The sequence below is a fragment of the Netta rufina genome, assembly GCF_964035555.1.
Source record: "Netta rufina genome assembly, chromosome: 8".
NCBI lineage: Eukaryota > Metazoa > Chordata > Aves > Anseriformes > Anatidae > Netta > Netta rufina.
Window position 1 is genome coordinate 29327065 of NC_140131.1, and position 16686 is coordinate 29343750.

General features: G+C 39.4%; 1 protein-coding gene across 1 annotated transcript in view; it reads left to right on the top strand.

Annotated features, from left to right (window-relative positions):
- Positions 1-622: 622 nt before the first annotated feature.
- The window catches only part of PLPPR5 (phospholipid phosphatase related 5), a gene marked incomplete at both ends in the record, with an annotated part of 41115 nt that continues 25051 nt past the window's right edge, over positions 623-16686 (top strand). The window contains one exon of the mRNA XM_084291095.1: positions 623-853. Coding sequence (XP_084147221.1) covers positions 623-853 — 231 coding nt within the window. The remainder of the gene's footprint in view (positions 854-16686) is intronic.

Genomic DNA, 16686 nt, shown 5'->3' on the forward strand with positions numbered 1-16686 from the left:
CCAAGGTATCTCTTACAGGCCATGACCATCCGTAGCACATTTTGTCATGTGGAAGGAGTACCTTTAAGTAACTTCTGAGCTTTGGCTTTTGGAGGGCAGAGCAGCCCCTGTGCAGGTGGAGCCGTGTCCGCTCTGGCCACCGTGTATTCTCGGGGCCGTGCCCGTGGGGATTTCTAAGTGGAAAGCTTTTGGGGTCACTTGGGTGATTTCTCCCAGCGCTGAAACCGCCTCTTCTCCTACCCGGGGCTGCTGTTAGGGCCGTGACCGCCTGCTGCCCAGCTGCCCCTTCTCCCTGTGGCTTTGGCCACGACTCCCTTCAGCAGCGCCCCGCACCGCAGAGCATCTTCCACCAAACCCGAGGTGCGGGGGCGCTGCCGCGGCGCGGAGGGAACGCTCCGCTGGGGCTCCCCGCCGCCTTCCTCCTCCTCTTCCTCCTCCTCCTCTCGGGCCGGGTCCCGGCGGGGCGGAGCGGAGCCGCCCCTCCCGCCGCCGCGCTCCGCCCGCCCGAAGCGGTGCCGGTGCCGGTGGCGGTGGCGGTGCCGGGCCCCCGCCTGCCCCGTCCCCGCCCGCGGTGGGTGCCGCCGGGGAGCGGGGCTGCCGCGGCCGCCGGAGCCCCCCGTCCATGCGAGTGCCCTCTCCGCTCAGCAGCATGCTTTACTTCCAGATGGTGATCATGGCAGGGACCGTGATGCTGGCTTACTACTTCGAGTACACCGACACTTTCGCCGTCAACGTGCAGGGCTTCTTCTGCTACGAGGGCGCGTACCGCAAGCCCTACCCGGGCCCGGAGGACAGCAGCGCCGTGCCCCCGGTGCTCCTCTACTCGCTGACGGCGGGCGTGCCCGTGCTGGTGGTAAGCCCCGGCCGCCGGAGGGATGGGGGGACCGGCCGGGGGGCTCCGGGGAGGGCCGGCGGTCCGGGGGGGCTCCGAGCCCCGGCCGCTGCCGCCCCCCGGCTTGGCATTTATTTTTAGCGCCCGTTTATGTAAGGGCCCGGCTGGCTGCTGCCAGCCCCGCCGGGTGCAGCCTCCCTCGAAGCGTGCGGCGGTCGCAGGTACGGGGACTACCCGGGGAAGCCCGGCTGCTGGCAGCCGTAGGGTGGTGTTTCACCCAGCGCTAATTAAAAAAAAATAATCCTCTGTCGGTTTGTTTGTTTGTTTATTTTGAAAGTAGGCTGACCTGTGAAAGGAGCAAGGAGCAATTCTGCTCGATTTGGTCGTTTCCGTGTGTCACAGTGACTGATGGGGGTGCAAACTAAACCGGGGTCTCCAGTTTAGTACGATCTTCTGCCGGTCTTGTTTAAGAAGATGCATCGAGAATGAGTCTTATTGGTTTTCTTCGCTTTGGGGAAAAAAAGCTACGAGAGAATTGCTGAATGCACTATTTGCGTTGTCAGATAATGAGAACATTAGCATCATTTAATAATCCCCGACCATCCTGTGGAGCACAGACTAGGCAGGGGGGGGGGGAATGAGATGGGAGTACTGAACCATCAGGGATGGATTATATACAGACTCAGCAGGTGCACACAGTTACACATACACAAACTCCTTGTAAAGAGTTTGTTTTAATGAGCTGTTATCATTACAAATCAAAAAACCAAACCCCTTTACAGTAAGAGGAGGCCTCTTAAGGTAGTGGTTATTAGTTTCACCGATTCATTCCTTTTCAGGAAATTATCTAAAATGTGAGAACAGAAAGCTTCATCAAGCTGATACTGTGGTTAACTGCAGACGCTTCTGTTGTGCATCAATGTCTCAGATGGCATCCACTGTGAAGTCTTATGCACAGCTTTAGTGTTTGAGACATCAGGCTGCATTGGGATAATTTATAGCAAGTTTGTTCTTTTTTTTTTTTTTTTTTTTTTTTTCTTCTTCCCTCAGGAACGAACTAATCTTTAGCAAAAGATGTTACGTAACTATTTGGGTAAAATTTCCTTTCTGTTACAGTATCTGTTAGATGACCATTTTATTTATCTGTTTTCATGATCTTTTGAACCCTCAAATTCTGTTGAGATTTCCAAGTGCTTTTTGTTTCTTGGTAGTATTTTTCTGTTGCATGTGGCATTTGTTGTACTTTTAATTATATTTCTTCTGTTTGGCTTAGAACATTTTATAGAGCATGTCAGATATTTATGATGAGCATCTCTTCTTCCTAATGTGTGTCAGCAAAACGGATTGGTAGTTGCCATTCATTTCCTGGGTGTTAGATGATGACGTCAGAGAAATCTCCTAGACCTTTGGCTTGGTAGTCTTGTAATTAGCCTTGGTAAATACCTAATAATGGAATTTAGTGATGGTTTACTGTTCTTCCTCTCCCTGTTCCACTTCCTCAGGAAAATGAGATGAATCGGTTGGTCAGGGCATGGAAAGTCACATTGCAGGTGACTTTTGCACATTTTTATTTTATTTTATTTTATTTTATTTATTTTATTTTATTTTATTTTATTTTATTATTTCATGTAGACTTTAGCCTTGGGGAAGTCTCCTGACTTCAATAGCACTAAATCTAATCATTAACATTATTAAATAAAGGAAAAAATATTCAGGCTAGAGACAAAATTCTGACTCTCCAAGGGCAATCCTCCCATGCTTGGTGTTTCCATGGGATAACTCTTGCTCAGTCAGGCAGGGTATAAAAATTCTCTTTCATTGAAAGAAGCAGTGAAGGTGATATTTCTTCACCAAAGCTACTTGTATGCTTTTAGCGGTAGTGAAACTCCCTTACCAAGATTACACAGGGGTGAATTAGATTTTGTTCTATTTCGTTTCTATCTCATCTATGGAGGTTTGAACATATGTGCTCTGTGTATTTTTTTCTATAATTGAAACATGAAAACAAACATGACAAAGATGTATTTCTGCCTGTAAGGATACAAAGACAAACCTATGGAAAAATGGATTTATATGAATTAAAATATACTCTTGTTTGCAAAATCACTGTTGTTATGGAAAATTGTTTATTAAATGCTATGATTTGTGGGAGTGTTTCTTCCAAATTTTCCTCTTTCATTCCATTCTTTTGACATAGTGCTTTGGACATGTTAGTCCAAAGCTTCTAACTAGCTGTACCATTTTGTGTAATATTTATTTATTACTTTCTATTAGCTTGGCATGTGGAGTTAATGCTCTTTTGGGTGCTTTGAAATAGAGCATCAGAAAGTCTTTATCTTGATGTTCAGGGTAACTAACTTCTTATTGAATTTGGGCTTGTCAAACTGGAGCCAGGATATGCTTCAAGGTAACCCAGGCTCCCTTAATATGACTCAGTGATGGGTTCCTGTGCATTGAATTGTATTCAGGTTGCTCTAGAATGACAATAATTGGATTTTCCAAGTGACTGTCCTCTTCCCACATACCTGCTGTTCAAAAACTGATAAAATAAAATAAAGTGCCAGTAGTAGGATCCATCTTCATAAGCATCTCATCAGTAATGGGTGTCTTACTGCTTTGAGGCTGGCACACAGCTGCTCATCCAAACTCCTGTGCCACATCTGAGCTTGCACATCCAAACTCCTGTGCCACAACTGAGCTACAGTAGCAGACTTGTCCAGCCATGCAGTCAAGTGTCCACACACAGGGCAAAAACATGCACGTGCTGAGATGTAAGTAATGAGCTGGGTCATTTGACAGGGATGTATCTGCAAGCACAATGCTAATCCTGAAAGCTTTCAGGTTAGTCTTTCAAATGGTGCTGCCTAGTAACATGCTGCTGCAGCGTTGCTGCCACGCTTCCATTCTTGAGTCCATCTGCTTGGCCTTCCTTTCTGCCCCCTGTCATCCCAGGGCAGATGCAGCTGGTTGTCAGTCATAGATCTGCAGGATTTTGAGCTGGCAAATGGAGTCCTTGCACAGTAGCAGAGATTGCTTGCTGAACTGTAATGCTTGACTTGCAGGTGCTCTGCTACAGGGAAGTGAAACTGGGGCTAAAGGAAGGGAGTTTCATGCTCTGCATTTGGGGCTTACGGAATTTGTATGCGTCCTTTGTCAAATATTTCAAATATCCCTTGGGTCATGTAGTAGCTAGAGAGAAGTTAAATTGTTGAGCTATTCACTTCAATAGTAATCGATTTTATTGTCCATGGCTGCTTGAAGATCCTATAACTTCATAGGTATAACAGCAATTGTTGAAAGCCTGTAGCAGCAGTCGTTCTATAAGATGAGAAGAGCTTCTTCCTTTCCCTCTTTCCAGATGGTTTCCAATCTTTTAAGCAGGATACATTACATCATTGGTTTTCAATCTGTGTTCTCTGATGGATTATCTCTGAACGGTATATGCATCTGTTAAATCTGTAGCTATGAGTTCTTCCACTGGAGAATTTTGAGGGCCTGGATGTTTATTATTATTATTATTATTTCATTATTTTTTAGGCTGGAAATAAAAGCAGCTTGTCATGTAACAAAACACATGCTCCATTCCAATACTAGGCTATTATTCATGGAAGGTCTCCTAAGTCCTACCTTCAGGCATAGTAGTGCCTTGAGTGAGTGGATGCATTTACATCAGCAATCTTAGGCAGACTAACAGTAAAATGTTCTGCAAAATGGAGAAGGGGTTGAAATTGCTATCAGAAGAATGTAAAAGCCTGAAGTAGGAGATTCCATGGTGGAAGAGACTCCCACACAGGCAGTGTTCAAGTCCTTCCATTTGTCTCTGTGGCTCAGGTTGAAAGAGGAGTGCTGTCTGGGCATTCCTGTGCTTTTACTGTCTGTGGCAGTGATAGCTGGAATTCTCAATCCTTTTTTTCTTTTAAGTCAAATGTGAGGGTAATGAGCAATGTGCTCTTGATTTGAGTCTACTCAAATATTCAATAAGAAAGAAGTGGTAGCTGAGAGCTCAGTGCTATTTAAGCCATTTCCCAAAGTGCCACTTTTTGCTCAGTAGGCTGGTTGCTTTTTTAGACTTCTTATGACAGATGTAGCTTGGGAAATATACGTCAGTATAATCCTTTCGCTTCCAGTTAGAAATGATTTGTAAAACTGTTTCAGAATCTGGAGAGTGATCAGTTCTGCATTACTTCTTTCTGATAGATCTTACTATTTTTTACCTCTCTAAAATACTATTATCTGTGCTCAAGGATTCTTTCAGTGGCTACATACACTAATATGGATCACATAAAATGGAAAAAATATTTAAGTAAAAAATTGGTGTAAAACTCAATGTATAGGACCTATGATGTATGCTGACTGGTTCACAAAAGCCAGGAGGAGATAATGACACATTTAACTGTAAACAGTTTTATTATGCTAATGATGTTTGGTTTTATTTCCAAGTAACAAACAGATGATTGTAGTACTTATTCATAAAATATACACTTTTATGTGCTTAGATGAATTCCTAGCATATTCATATATTCTCTGTAAACCAATTAAAGAGTGATTTATTTTAGAAAATCCTCTTAATATCATCATTGAAAAAAATATCTGCAATTCAGGCAAAGTACTGTATTGTATTTTTTTTAAGTAGACTGGATGAATCTTTAAATTGGCACATCCCAAGCAAGGAATGAAGGTAAAGAAAACAGACATTCAACCTTCACATTAGCTTTAGTCAGTATTTTTTTTTCCTGACTGAACAATTGAGGAAGGAATTTTGAAGCATGGCAAAAAATGACAAAAGTGAGAAATGTCACATGTTGAATTTACTGTATCCTGATGCTTTAAGAAAAAAACAAGACAATTCTTTGAATAATGAGAAAGAAAAGCTTCCCTTTGAAGAATCAGCAGATTTCATGTCTCTCTTCTTTAGTGTCTTTGCTGATCTCTTTCCAGGCCTGAGCAGCTCAAGACTGTAGTTGTGCAAAGACCTGAAGGAGATGCGCTGCTTGTTTCTAGCATGTAGATAGGGCTGATATGATTGGGCTTGTGTCTGTTTTCCTCTTCCTTTTTGAACCTCCTAGTTCCTATTTTCCTTCTTGCACCTATGATTCCATGTGCTGTGGCATCAGGAACTGATCTGATTTTGTCAGACTGAGTTTTCAAAATGTTCCTGTCAGAGTAGCCTTTTAAGCTGTAGAGTTTACTTTGAAATTACTTTACTCTGATATAACTTAGTGTTGTACATGAAAAAGGATGCTGGCTTGGGATCCATGGCTGGGACATCAAAACATTCTGTTATCTGTTTGTTATAACTTAAGGGAAAAACACAACTTAAAGTTCTGAAAAAGAAATTTCTGGAAGTGTCCTCTGGGAATTTGCTGTGACAGGAATCTGAATTCCCTTCATACCTGAGAACTTTAAATGCTTTTCATTCCTGACCTCAGGAAAAAATAAAATAAAGTAAAATAAAATTAAAATAAAATAAAATAAAATAAAATAAAACAAAATAAAACAAAATAAAATAAAACAAAATAAAAGCAATACCTTCACAAATGCTTTTTCCATCTATTTTATGCTGAAATTTTCTCCTTCTTGGCTGATACAAAGCTACTTTAGCTTCTGTGGACACTTTGATACTATTGGGGAAAAAAAAAAAAGAAAGCATGGAGGCAGAATAAAAGACTTTTCTCCTGTTCTACTTCTTGAAGTAGAAGTGGTTTCTGTGCATCCTGAAGGAAACTAAGCTGTTTTGTCACTTCTGCCAAAAAGAAATCAAGAAAACTTGATAAATAATGCAGGGATGCACTGTTGTCAGCAGCTCTGTGTTACAGGGCAAAAAAAATCTTAGAATGTGTAGTGAGGTATTCAAGTGTTCATTTCTATATGCATCTTCTAGAGCAAAGTAAAGGAATTGGCCAACAAAAGTGTTCAGTGTGTCCAGCATTCTGTCCAGGAGCAGTGGGCACTTTTTCTATATATCTAGCTGCAATATTCCCAATAATGTCTTGGAAATTATAATGATAATGCAATGGAAGATTAGAATTACACATCCAGCTTCATATAAATTGGGTACACCAGTTTTGTCCTCTGAAATCAAACAGAAATGGTTTTACTTGTGCACCTTCTGCCTCTTGATATGTAACCTGTGTCACTAGTCCTGGAATATCTTTGATTAGTGAGAATTTAGTGACAGGACGAGGGGGAATGGGCTAAAGTTGAGCCAGGGGAGTTTTAGGTTAGATGTTAGGAAGAACTTCTTTACTGAAAGGGTTGTGAGGCATTGGAACAGGCTGCCCAGGGAAGTGGTGGAGTCACCATCCCTGGAAGTCTTCAAAAGACGTTTAGATGTAGAGCTTAGGGATATGGTTTAGTGGCTGTTAGCGTTAGGTCAGAGGTTGGACTCGATGATCTTGAGGTCTCTTCCAACCTAGAAATTCTGTGATTCTGTGTGATTCTGTGAATTTATTTGTGTACTTCTCTTGCTGGCACATTTGACAGCTGTGAAGACTTTACGTGAATAAGTGATTGCCAGAATACTTTGTTTACTCTGTGATCAAGTTGTTCCTGAAGGGCCCTTTTGTTCTCTGTCTTCATAACTCTCATTGAACCTGTGTGCACAAGTTCAACTTTTTTTCTTTGGTAGTCTTCTTCCTTCGTTTTCACATTATTGTTGTTATTGCTGCTTTTATTTTTAATATGCAAAAGTCGGGGACTTAACCACTTTTTTGGAAAGGAGGAAGGCTGGCAGAAGATGTTGATGCTGAGAGGCTATTTATATCGTGTTCTCCCTTTGTGAAGGGATAATTGCATTGCAACTTTACTTAAGAATAAAAAATAAATCACACTGTTAAGGTCTGCAGTAACTTTGTGTACCAGATGTCAGTATTGGCCTTTTGGGGCACATAGCAAGACAAATACATGGTTTGATAGTCTGATGCTGTTTTCATCCCAGCATATGACCACTAATCCAACAGAGCTGTAACCAGGAGAAACAATAAAAGATTCAGAACCATTGTGTTTTTTTTCCACAATCCTTCTTTATCTGTCTGTGTTCCTCTTGTGTTGTGATGGCTTACATGAACAGTGCCTGCAGAAGTAATGTTTCTACTTCCAATTGAATTTATAATTTCTGCCATGCTTGCTATGCACACAGCTTACAAACGCTAACAATCTCAGGTCCATATGCTTCATCCCTTGATGGACTCTCTGGATGTAAAGTGGCAAGCAGATGTGAACAAGGCGGACAGGGTTCTGTTTGCAACAGCTGAATGCCTGCTTGTCCTATAAATGATGCACTTATGTTTAAGTGAGGAAAATGTTAATCCAACTGATCCTGCACCATACGATTAGGGAATTTGTATGCATTGTTTGTAATCTGAAATATTAGGCTTGAGGTAATGATCAGTTGCTACACTGAGCAGTTCTTGCTCATTGTACATCATAGAGGATTGAAGAGATTGGTCATTTATTTTGCATCATATGGACACCAGCAAAGTAGAAAAGTAAGTAGCTTTAGTTGTGTTTTTCAGCCTTAATCAGTGTTTTTTTTTGCAAACAAAACAAAAAAACATTTACAATGTTCTTGCAGCTTCTCTCGGGTACATTGAAGTGCTTCATGGCCTTGGTTTCATCATGAAAAGGTTCTTATTTAGCTAAGATGTTGTACCATGTAGATTATAAGTAAATAGCCTAGCTGAGGTGGATATACCACATCTCCAGTACTCAGAAAACATCCCGTGGCGTGCTGTTTTAACAATGAATATCCTTTCTGAATATACTAGTCTTGATACTCATACATAGTAGCACAAATCTGCAGTTGAAGAAGAAGTAGAAAGGCATAATAGCATTTTCTATCTCTGATCAGCAGCAGCCTTGCTTTGTTCAGATCACTTCACCCAGCCTTCAGGTGTGAATATAAATATATAACGTAAAGCACTAAGAAATCTGAGGTAGAAAAATTACTGGATATAATAATGTATTTTAAAGATCTACTTGTAATCTAGTAAATTTTTCAGTAACCTCTTCAAAATTGAATCTTGATCTCGGATGCTAGTTCCTGGTTAGGAGGCACCAAAAATCTAAAACAGAAAAAAACAGTCCCTGGGTTAAACTCTAGTGAAAAATCAGTAAGCTGTGAATTAAACTTCTACTTACCATTCTGGACAACATACAATGTTACCTGTAATTTTGCATGTATTTTACTAATGTGTCATAATTACCCAGTATATTATATCATTATATATCAATATTATATATAATAATTATATGGCACTCTAATTAATATGTTATACATATTTATTAATGTACATTTAATTATAAATTCAATATGAATGTGTTCTAAGGGGTTTCATCTTATGGACAGCTTTTTTTCCTTCTCTACAAATATACTTGTTGCCTGTCAGCTATGTAGGGTCAAGGAGTATGTCTGAAAGCATTCATTGCTAAACTAATTAGAGTATTTCTGGGGGAGAAAAAAAAATAAAACTAGTAAGAACAGAAGTCAGCCCAACAGTATCCTGTTGTTTTGATTCTTTTTTTCCTCCTCTATATAACGTAACATTTTAAACCATTGGTTGTTTTAAGCTGGTATTTTTCATGCTGTCTCTAAGGGATCCGAGTCTTTTTTTTTTTTTTTTTTTTTTTTTTTTTGTTATTCAATCTCTGAATAATATTATGATAATTTTATTTGGTTACTTTGTAGTTTGTTTCTTTGTAAACCAAGAATTAAGTACACAAATGAGTATGTGGAACTCAGCTTCACAGGGATTTCTGTGACCAGTCCATACCAATTTAGAGTTCAGACATGACTGAATTAATTCTGCTTCAAGATTTGTTAATTATGGGTCAGCTGAGATGCAGTAACCAACCACGTGCCAACCTGCAGCCTGTGGGGAGGATGAGGTGAAGTATTTTAGTTTGATCTGCTTTAATTAAGACCAGCCAATACGTGCTGCCTGTTCAGATGTTGCAGGGCAGGTGCGTGGACTGTCTGTTAACGTGGCTCTGCTGACAAGTGGCGATGCCTGTGGTCGAACTGCTGCTTGCTGGTGTCTGACCACCCAGTCAGGCAGTTTTAGCACTTGCTAAAGGTTTGATCATATTTACATAGTTTGAACTTGGTGTTCAGAGCCTCTCTGCATCTCATTTTCTGCTTCTCCTGCTTCTACAGCAGGCGTCCTTGGACCCGTCAGGTGTATCTGGGCTCTGCTATGAGACTGCTCTCAGGGCTGTGGCTGTTGCATGTTCAACAGGCATGAGTCTGAGTGTCTGAGAGGCCCAAGGGAGGAGGCAGGAGCTGGGGCTGCAGGTATGCTTGTGTGAGTGATACTGAGGATAGCCCAGCCGATATGGTCCTCCTTGCCAAGTGCTCATGCTCAGCTGATACCAGCATTTCAGTTACTCACAGGGACTCTTTCCAGAACATTTAGCAAAGGCAGAAGAGATCTATCAGTAGGCAGACTGACCTTGGGGTATATAAGTAGTCTGTGGACATTTGCAGCTGGCAGAATGAATGTCCGAAGCTGGGCTGTGAGTTCTGTCAGGCTTTGACTTGTTAGAAAGATCTGGTCACCCAAGCATGACATAGATTAAGACTTTACTGCCTTCCTGTCAAGTGGCAATTGTCAAACTAGTCTTCTCTGTAAAGCACTTCAAGATTTATGTGTGGAAAGAACTGTATGAGAGCGAGGTATGTACTAACTGTTAATTAAATATTCAGTGCTACCTGGAATAGTAGGGCTTTCCTGAGATGGAACAATGTATGTGAATGAGCAAGGTGCTGATAGAATCTTTTTATGGAGCCATTGTAAGAGTCAGAATTGCAGTTTTACTAGGTATTTCTTTTGTTTATGAATTAATTTGTGATGGCTGTGTGATTTCTACAGTGGAAGAAATCATAAGACGGAGTCTATCTCTGAAACAAAATATATATATATATATTTTTTTTTAAGTATGTGTGCATGTACAACACGCAGTCAGAAAATGATCAGATTTAGGTGTTTGATTTATATCCATAATGTAATTTACATTTTTAACCTTGAATGCCAATAGGAAATAAAATGCCTGAAAGAATTCCTTTGCCACACCAGAGTAACTAAGAAGGTTGTTCTGTTACTGAACAGGTGATAGCACCTTTCAACACAGCATACTTTGAACTTCTGTTTCTAGCAAAAGCTTAAATTTCTAAAATAATGAGATAACATCCAACACTGATTAAAAACACAATATATGTAAATACATTTACATAACAACAATGTATTTTATCAAATACTCCTTTATTGTCTTCACAGAGAAGACAAATGCCAGCTCTTACAAAGCCTGCCTTGAAGAAAGTAGTGTCAAAACTTCACAAGATCTAAAATTGTTAAATAGATTCATTCATCCTTAAAACACTTCTCTCACCACTTGAGCTTTTTTTGGAGATATCTGATAAAGCCAGCAACATGTTTAATATTATTTTACAGTTCTATGCAAAGGAGTTGATCCTTGTTAAGGTAAACCAATATGCACTATTTTATGAGTGGAAGGAAATACAGGCACATATTGACGAAGAGTAGCTGGGCTTTTTTTTTTTTTTTTGGCTTGTAGACTTTGCAGTTAGATTTCAGAATACCATTGCATGCCTAAAAGAGCTGTTTTTATCCTCTGCTGTCTTCACAGCAAAGTATACAATCTCCCCTCTGTCTTGTAGGCATTTCCTGTACTAGGAATTTTTTGCTAAAATTTCCCACTCTTGCTGCTCCTGTTTCAGCTCATTGGCTGCTGTGGTAATGAGGGCACTTGGGACTTCCTCCTAATTGAAGCACTGCATTGTGTAAACTCCTAAACAGGGTCAGACAACATAGTGTTGCCAGCTGCACATCTGCAGCCATCTGGATTTGTGGCAAAAGCACTAAAATAGACATTGTGTAGCAGAGGTGAAAGAGTGATGAGAGTGGTGCAAATCATATTTGCACAAAACTGCAAAGTAAATGCCCCATATTTGATCTGCAGTATATGCAGAATCATTATTGAGATCTTGCTTCTACATTAATACGTATCAAATAAAGACAAATGGGATACGCTCTGTGAAGAAGCTTGCTGCCTCATTCCCTACAATTGCACTGTTACATGAAGAGATAAATAATCATTAAAGCCTCTGATACTCATAAATAGTTCTCTGCTCCCACTTCTATGTCTTCATTAAGATTCTGTTTCTAATAAACATTGTTATTGTAATAAATGGATATATTCAAGCACTCTTAAGGAGAAATAATTGCACACCGTCAAATTACAGCTTTCAAGACTGAAGACAGAGAGTCAGGTGAATGGTCAGGATTGTTTTCTGTCTGTACTTATTAGTTGTTTGGGGGGTGCCTAGATAAGGGATTTCTCTTTTCCTTTATGATCCTTTCTCACTGATCAGCATCTCTCGTGTCCTTTCCTGTGTGTCTCTTGAAGTCAGTTCGGGTTTGGGGCTGTTTCATTCAGTTGGACTGCATGTCATGGAACGGGCAATACAAGGTGTGGTCCCTATTTTTCTTTGCAAGCTTTTGTTTCTTCATTTGTGTGTTGGCTTTCATGGGCATTAGAAATATGGGTTTGCTTACTAGGTAGTTTTACTGCTGTTTTTATGCTGAATGTAAGTATTTTGTACAAGTGATGTGAGACAGCTCAGAATGAAGTCACAGTTCTAGATGAATGCTTTGCATGTAAAGGCTTTCAAAGTGTTTTAAACTAATTTTATAATACCACATGGATCCTTTACCCTAATTGCAGTGTGAAGACTATAAAGTATTACTTAATAACAGTGAATTTAAGGTAATATACTTACAAGTGAGCATTACAGTTTTGGATTTTACTTTCTAATTTGCCTGACTTGTTAAAACTCCTTCCCAAACAGGTAGCACTGCTCCCTTCTAAAATTGGTAGGGCTTCCTGGTTTTATTTTAATATCTTCTTGGGATGAGATTCATAGTTGAAAATGATCTTCCCATTTTGTCTGCAGTATTCCTTTTATTCTTTTTTTCTACAATGCCATTGATTTTTCACAACTAATACAGACCCTGTTAAATTTAGCAGGGATGTTACCTTCAATTTTTAACTCGAAAAAGGTAATGACCTTAATGCGTTTGTTTGGCTTAAAATAATTGTAGAGGAAAAGAAGCTTATATAGAGGTCATTATAACTGGAGTGGAGTTAGTTACATGCTTTCAAAGAAAGCTGTTTTATTGCAAAACTAGTTTTTAATAAAATTGTTTAATAAAAATGTATAAAATTGTTTTATTGAGCTATTTACATAAATTTATCATAATAGATCAAATAGCAATGGCCAGTAATAAACCAAAGTCAAGAATTACAGGTGTAGGTTTTGCATTCATATATTTTGCCACAGTAAGCCAAAACACATTTTTTTGGAATCTCACAGGTATTAATCATATGTGCAGCCTGTTTTTTCCATAGTTACATTAAAACACCAAGGTGCTTGTACTGATAGGGTATTTGGCCCTTTGGTTTCAGTTGTATGATGAATATGGCATTTCAGTGAAAGTGGACTTCCTTGAACTGATCTCAGGAATAATGTCTGCATAATGTAGCTTGCCTTGAGTAGAAGTAAGATAGAAGCAAGACAGTATGAAAAGCAGGAAATTCAGATAGTGTCCTTCCTCCGAGCCTCTGAGAACAGTTGGCTCCAGTCATATACTGACTGTAAAACCACTAGTCTGTGACCAGAATCTTTAAGAGATGCCTTTTACATGATTGGTTTTTATTGAAACAGGGATGAAAGACCATTTATTTTGAATTTTGCAATTGAATGTTGATCTTGAATAGGAAAATGGAGTTGTGTAGATTACCTAGGGTTTAAAGCATGAAGTTACATAGCTGTTGGAAGTGATTGTTGGTATGGCTAACATTACTACTGGTATTGTGCTCATCAAGGAATAATGCTTTCAATATGTAAAGAAGGGTTAAGAAACAAATCTCTCTCAACAGACAGAAAAAAAAATATTGCTTTCTTGGATAGCCAAGAAAGTACAAAGGGCCAAGGCCAGGCCATAAGGAGACACAGTCTTTTTCACATTTAGCACTTGAAGTCCAACAGAGTACCTAATTGATACGACTGGGTGCAGGGTTGAAAATCACGTTGCAGTGATGCTGTATGGAATTCATCTTCTAATAAGGAAGATAAATGATAGGGTTTTGAACATGCTTGTTTTTCCTTTGCAAATATTATGGTATTTTAAAGGTTGAAGCTGAGCACCTGAAAAAAAAGGTGCTGAAAATTTTGATGTGAAGTTGCTTTTCAAATTCCCTAATGACATAATTACATTAAAGCAACTTTTTTTTTCAAGTATCACTGATAGATCCAGAGAGTAAAATTAATTGCTCTTTGATCAGATTAAAACCCATCTTCCTAACTAGGTCTCTTTGTTGAGGGAAGTATAGAGCTTGGAAACTTTGGATAATGGCATCTTCAATATTTTTTTTTTTAGCAAAAAGAAAATAAGGAGAATTTAACACTTATATCAATTTCTCATTTAGATAACTTATCTAGTGTATTTCAGCCTGAAATAATTTTACTTTTTGGAACATGAATTGATTTTTTATGTGCTTTTAGAAGGCAGATTTGAATTGATCCTTCCTCTCCCCATCACCATTTTCAGATCAAAATAACTAGTTTTTCTTAGATGATGGGAATTTTCTCTAAATTAACATTTGTTGCTTTTGGATATTATTTTTTAAAATTAGAAAAGCTTTGTTACATGGGGAAAAAAAAAAATTCTCACCTAAGTCTTTTACCTACTACCACTTGGAAGGTGTTCATTGAGAAAACTTCTCAGTAATGTGGAACTGTGCCAGCACTTGGGTAGTTAGGAGCCAAGTGCCAGACAGTTCTTTGGCCTCCAACCAGCCATGTTAGCATTACTTAGCTTGCTTTTCTTGTGTCCTGGCCTTTTCTAACCATTTCTAAATTTCGAAGGACTACAGTACAAAGCAGCCAGGTACAGTTAATGTCTGTACAGGTAATGTACAGTGGTACAAAGCATTCAGGAGACATGAGTAGGGGATGTGGGGCCAGTGCTTCCCCCTGGAGCCGCTTGCTCACCCCTCTGCAGGGCATCAGAGACTGGTCAAGCTGTCACGCCACGGCTCGCCCTCTGCAGCGGTGGCACACGGCTGTTTTAACTGCACTCAGAATAGCAGGGGCCTGGTGACTACTTCTCAAAATGATCTTTTACATAAGCAAACTTTGCTCAAGCATTGTGTGTAGGTTTCCAGCACTAGTGACAGTGCTGCCGTGCAGATGCTGCCTGTCAGATGACGCAGGCAAACTCTAGAGGAGAAGAGATTTACACGTATGAGCAACTGCTCAGTTAGGAAAAAAAAAGAAGGGGAGGCAGAAGCCTTTATGGACATTGTACTTAAGTATTTCATTTTTATTGTGATATGATAATAAAATGAATAAGGAGAGACACTGAGAAGTGAGTGACAAAGCTGGCAAGGTCTCTGTGGTTACATGCTCCCAGGGTTACCTTAAAGCTTGCCAGTTATTACTGCTTGGTTAATATGTGCCTTCTGCTTTCATACAGCATTAACATCATTATGAAATGAGCAACTTATACCATTGTTACATACTGACTGTATGCAATGTATCACAGAGAAGTAAAGGCTATCTATCCGTGTCAGAATTAACATTACTATTTCGTGGCGTATAGCCATACTGCAAAGAAATCATTAAATAATATTTCACAATTAAACATATAACCTTATACTGGTATTTGTCTTTTGTAAATGGCCATGAATACCAAGACCTGTATTAAAATTTTGATTTTTTTTTAAAGAAGAGTATATTGTTTAAAAACAAAATTTGCTAGAAAAAGACTTACTGCCCTCCCTTCTTTTCTTGAGAAAAGCAATTTTTTTCCTATACTTTTCCCTATATCTTCAGAAGTTGATATGCAGTATGGTGCTGTATCTTTATGCTGAATGCAAGAGAGATATTTTCTATTTAATCAATAGCAGACATATTATCTAAGATTTATTTTTTCATTTTCTTCAAAACTCCTGGTCATTTTTTGCTACAGAAAATGCGCTCCTGTGGAAATCAACCCAGGCATTTGCTGTCAGTTTAAGCAAGCAAGAAGCAACGAGAACAAGAAAAAACACAAAGAAAATGGCCTCAAGGGAAAGCTCTGCATAATGAACTTGAAATTGCTACTGCTGGAAATACTGTTTCTGCTTTTCCTGCCAGGGCTGTTACCTCACACAGCAATTTTAGCTTAAAACAGGGAGTGGAGCTTATCTACAGCATCACTGAAGACCAAGGTTTATGCTGCTAGATTTTCCAAACTCTAGAGACCACTATGCTCCGTGGCATGTTGATGGCATTTTTAAAGGGAAAATAGGCCAGGCATAGCCATGGGCTTGCTCAATGGTAAGAAGAAAAGATAATGAACACGAACAACAAAGCTTATGAAAGCCACATTTTTAAAGGAAATCTACCCCCACATTTTTCCAGTGGGAAACTCGTAAGTGAAATTAATGGGGAGGCCATGCAACTTAAATGATAACAATTTGTTTGGAGATACAGAGATAATTGCCAAGATTTTAGTTCAGATTCCCAGCTTCCCATCTGCCTGTGAAAGTAGTACAAGGAAGTTCATTTTAGATTAAAAGGCAAAGCTGTAGGCTCAATGAGATCTCCTTTACCATGTTATGTCTTGCATATGGTCTCACAGAAGTCTTGGTTAGGGTTTGAATCTTGCCTAAAGGAGAGAAATACAGTGAATGAAAAGGAGACGTGAGAAGAGAAATTACAGTGCACAGCACTGTCAACAGTTCTCCACTCAAAAGCTTCAGAACACAGATGAATATTTAGTAGTCTTTTT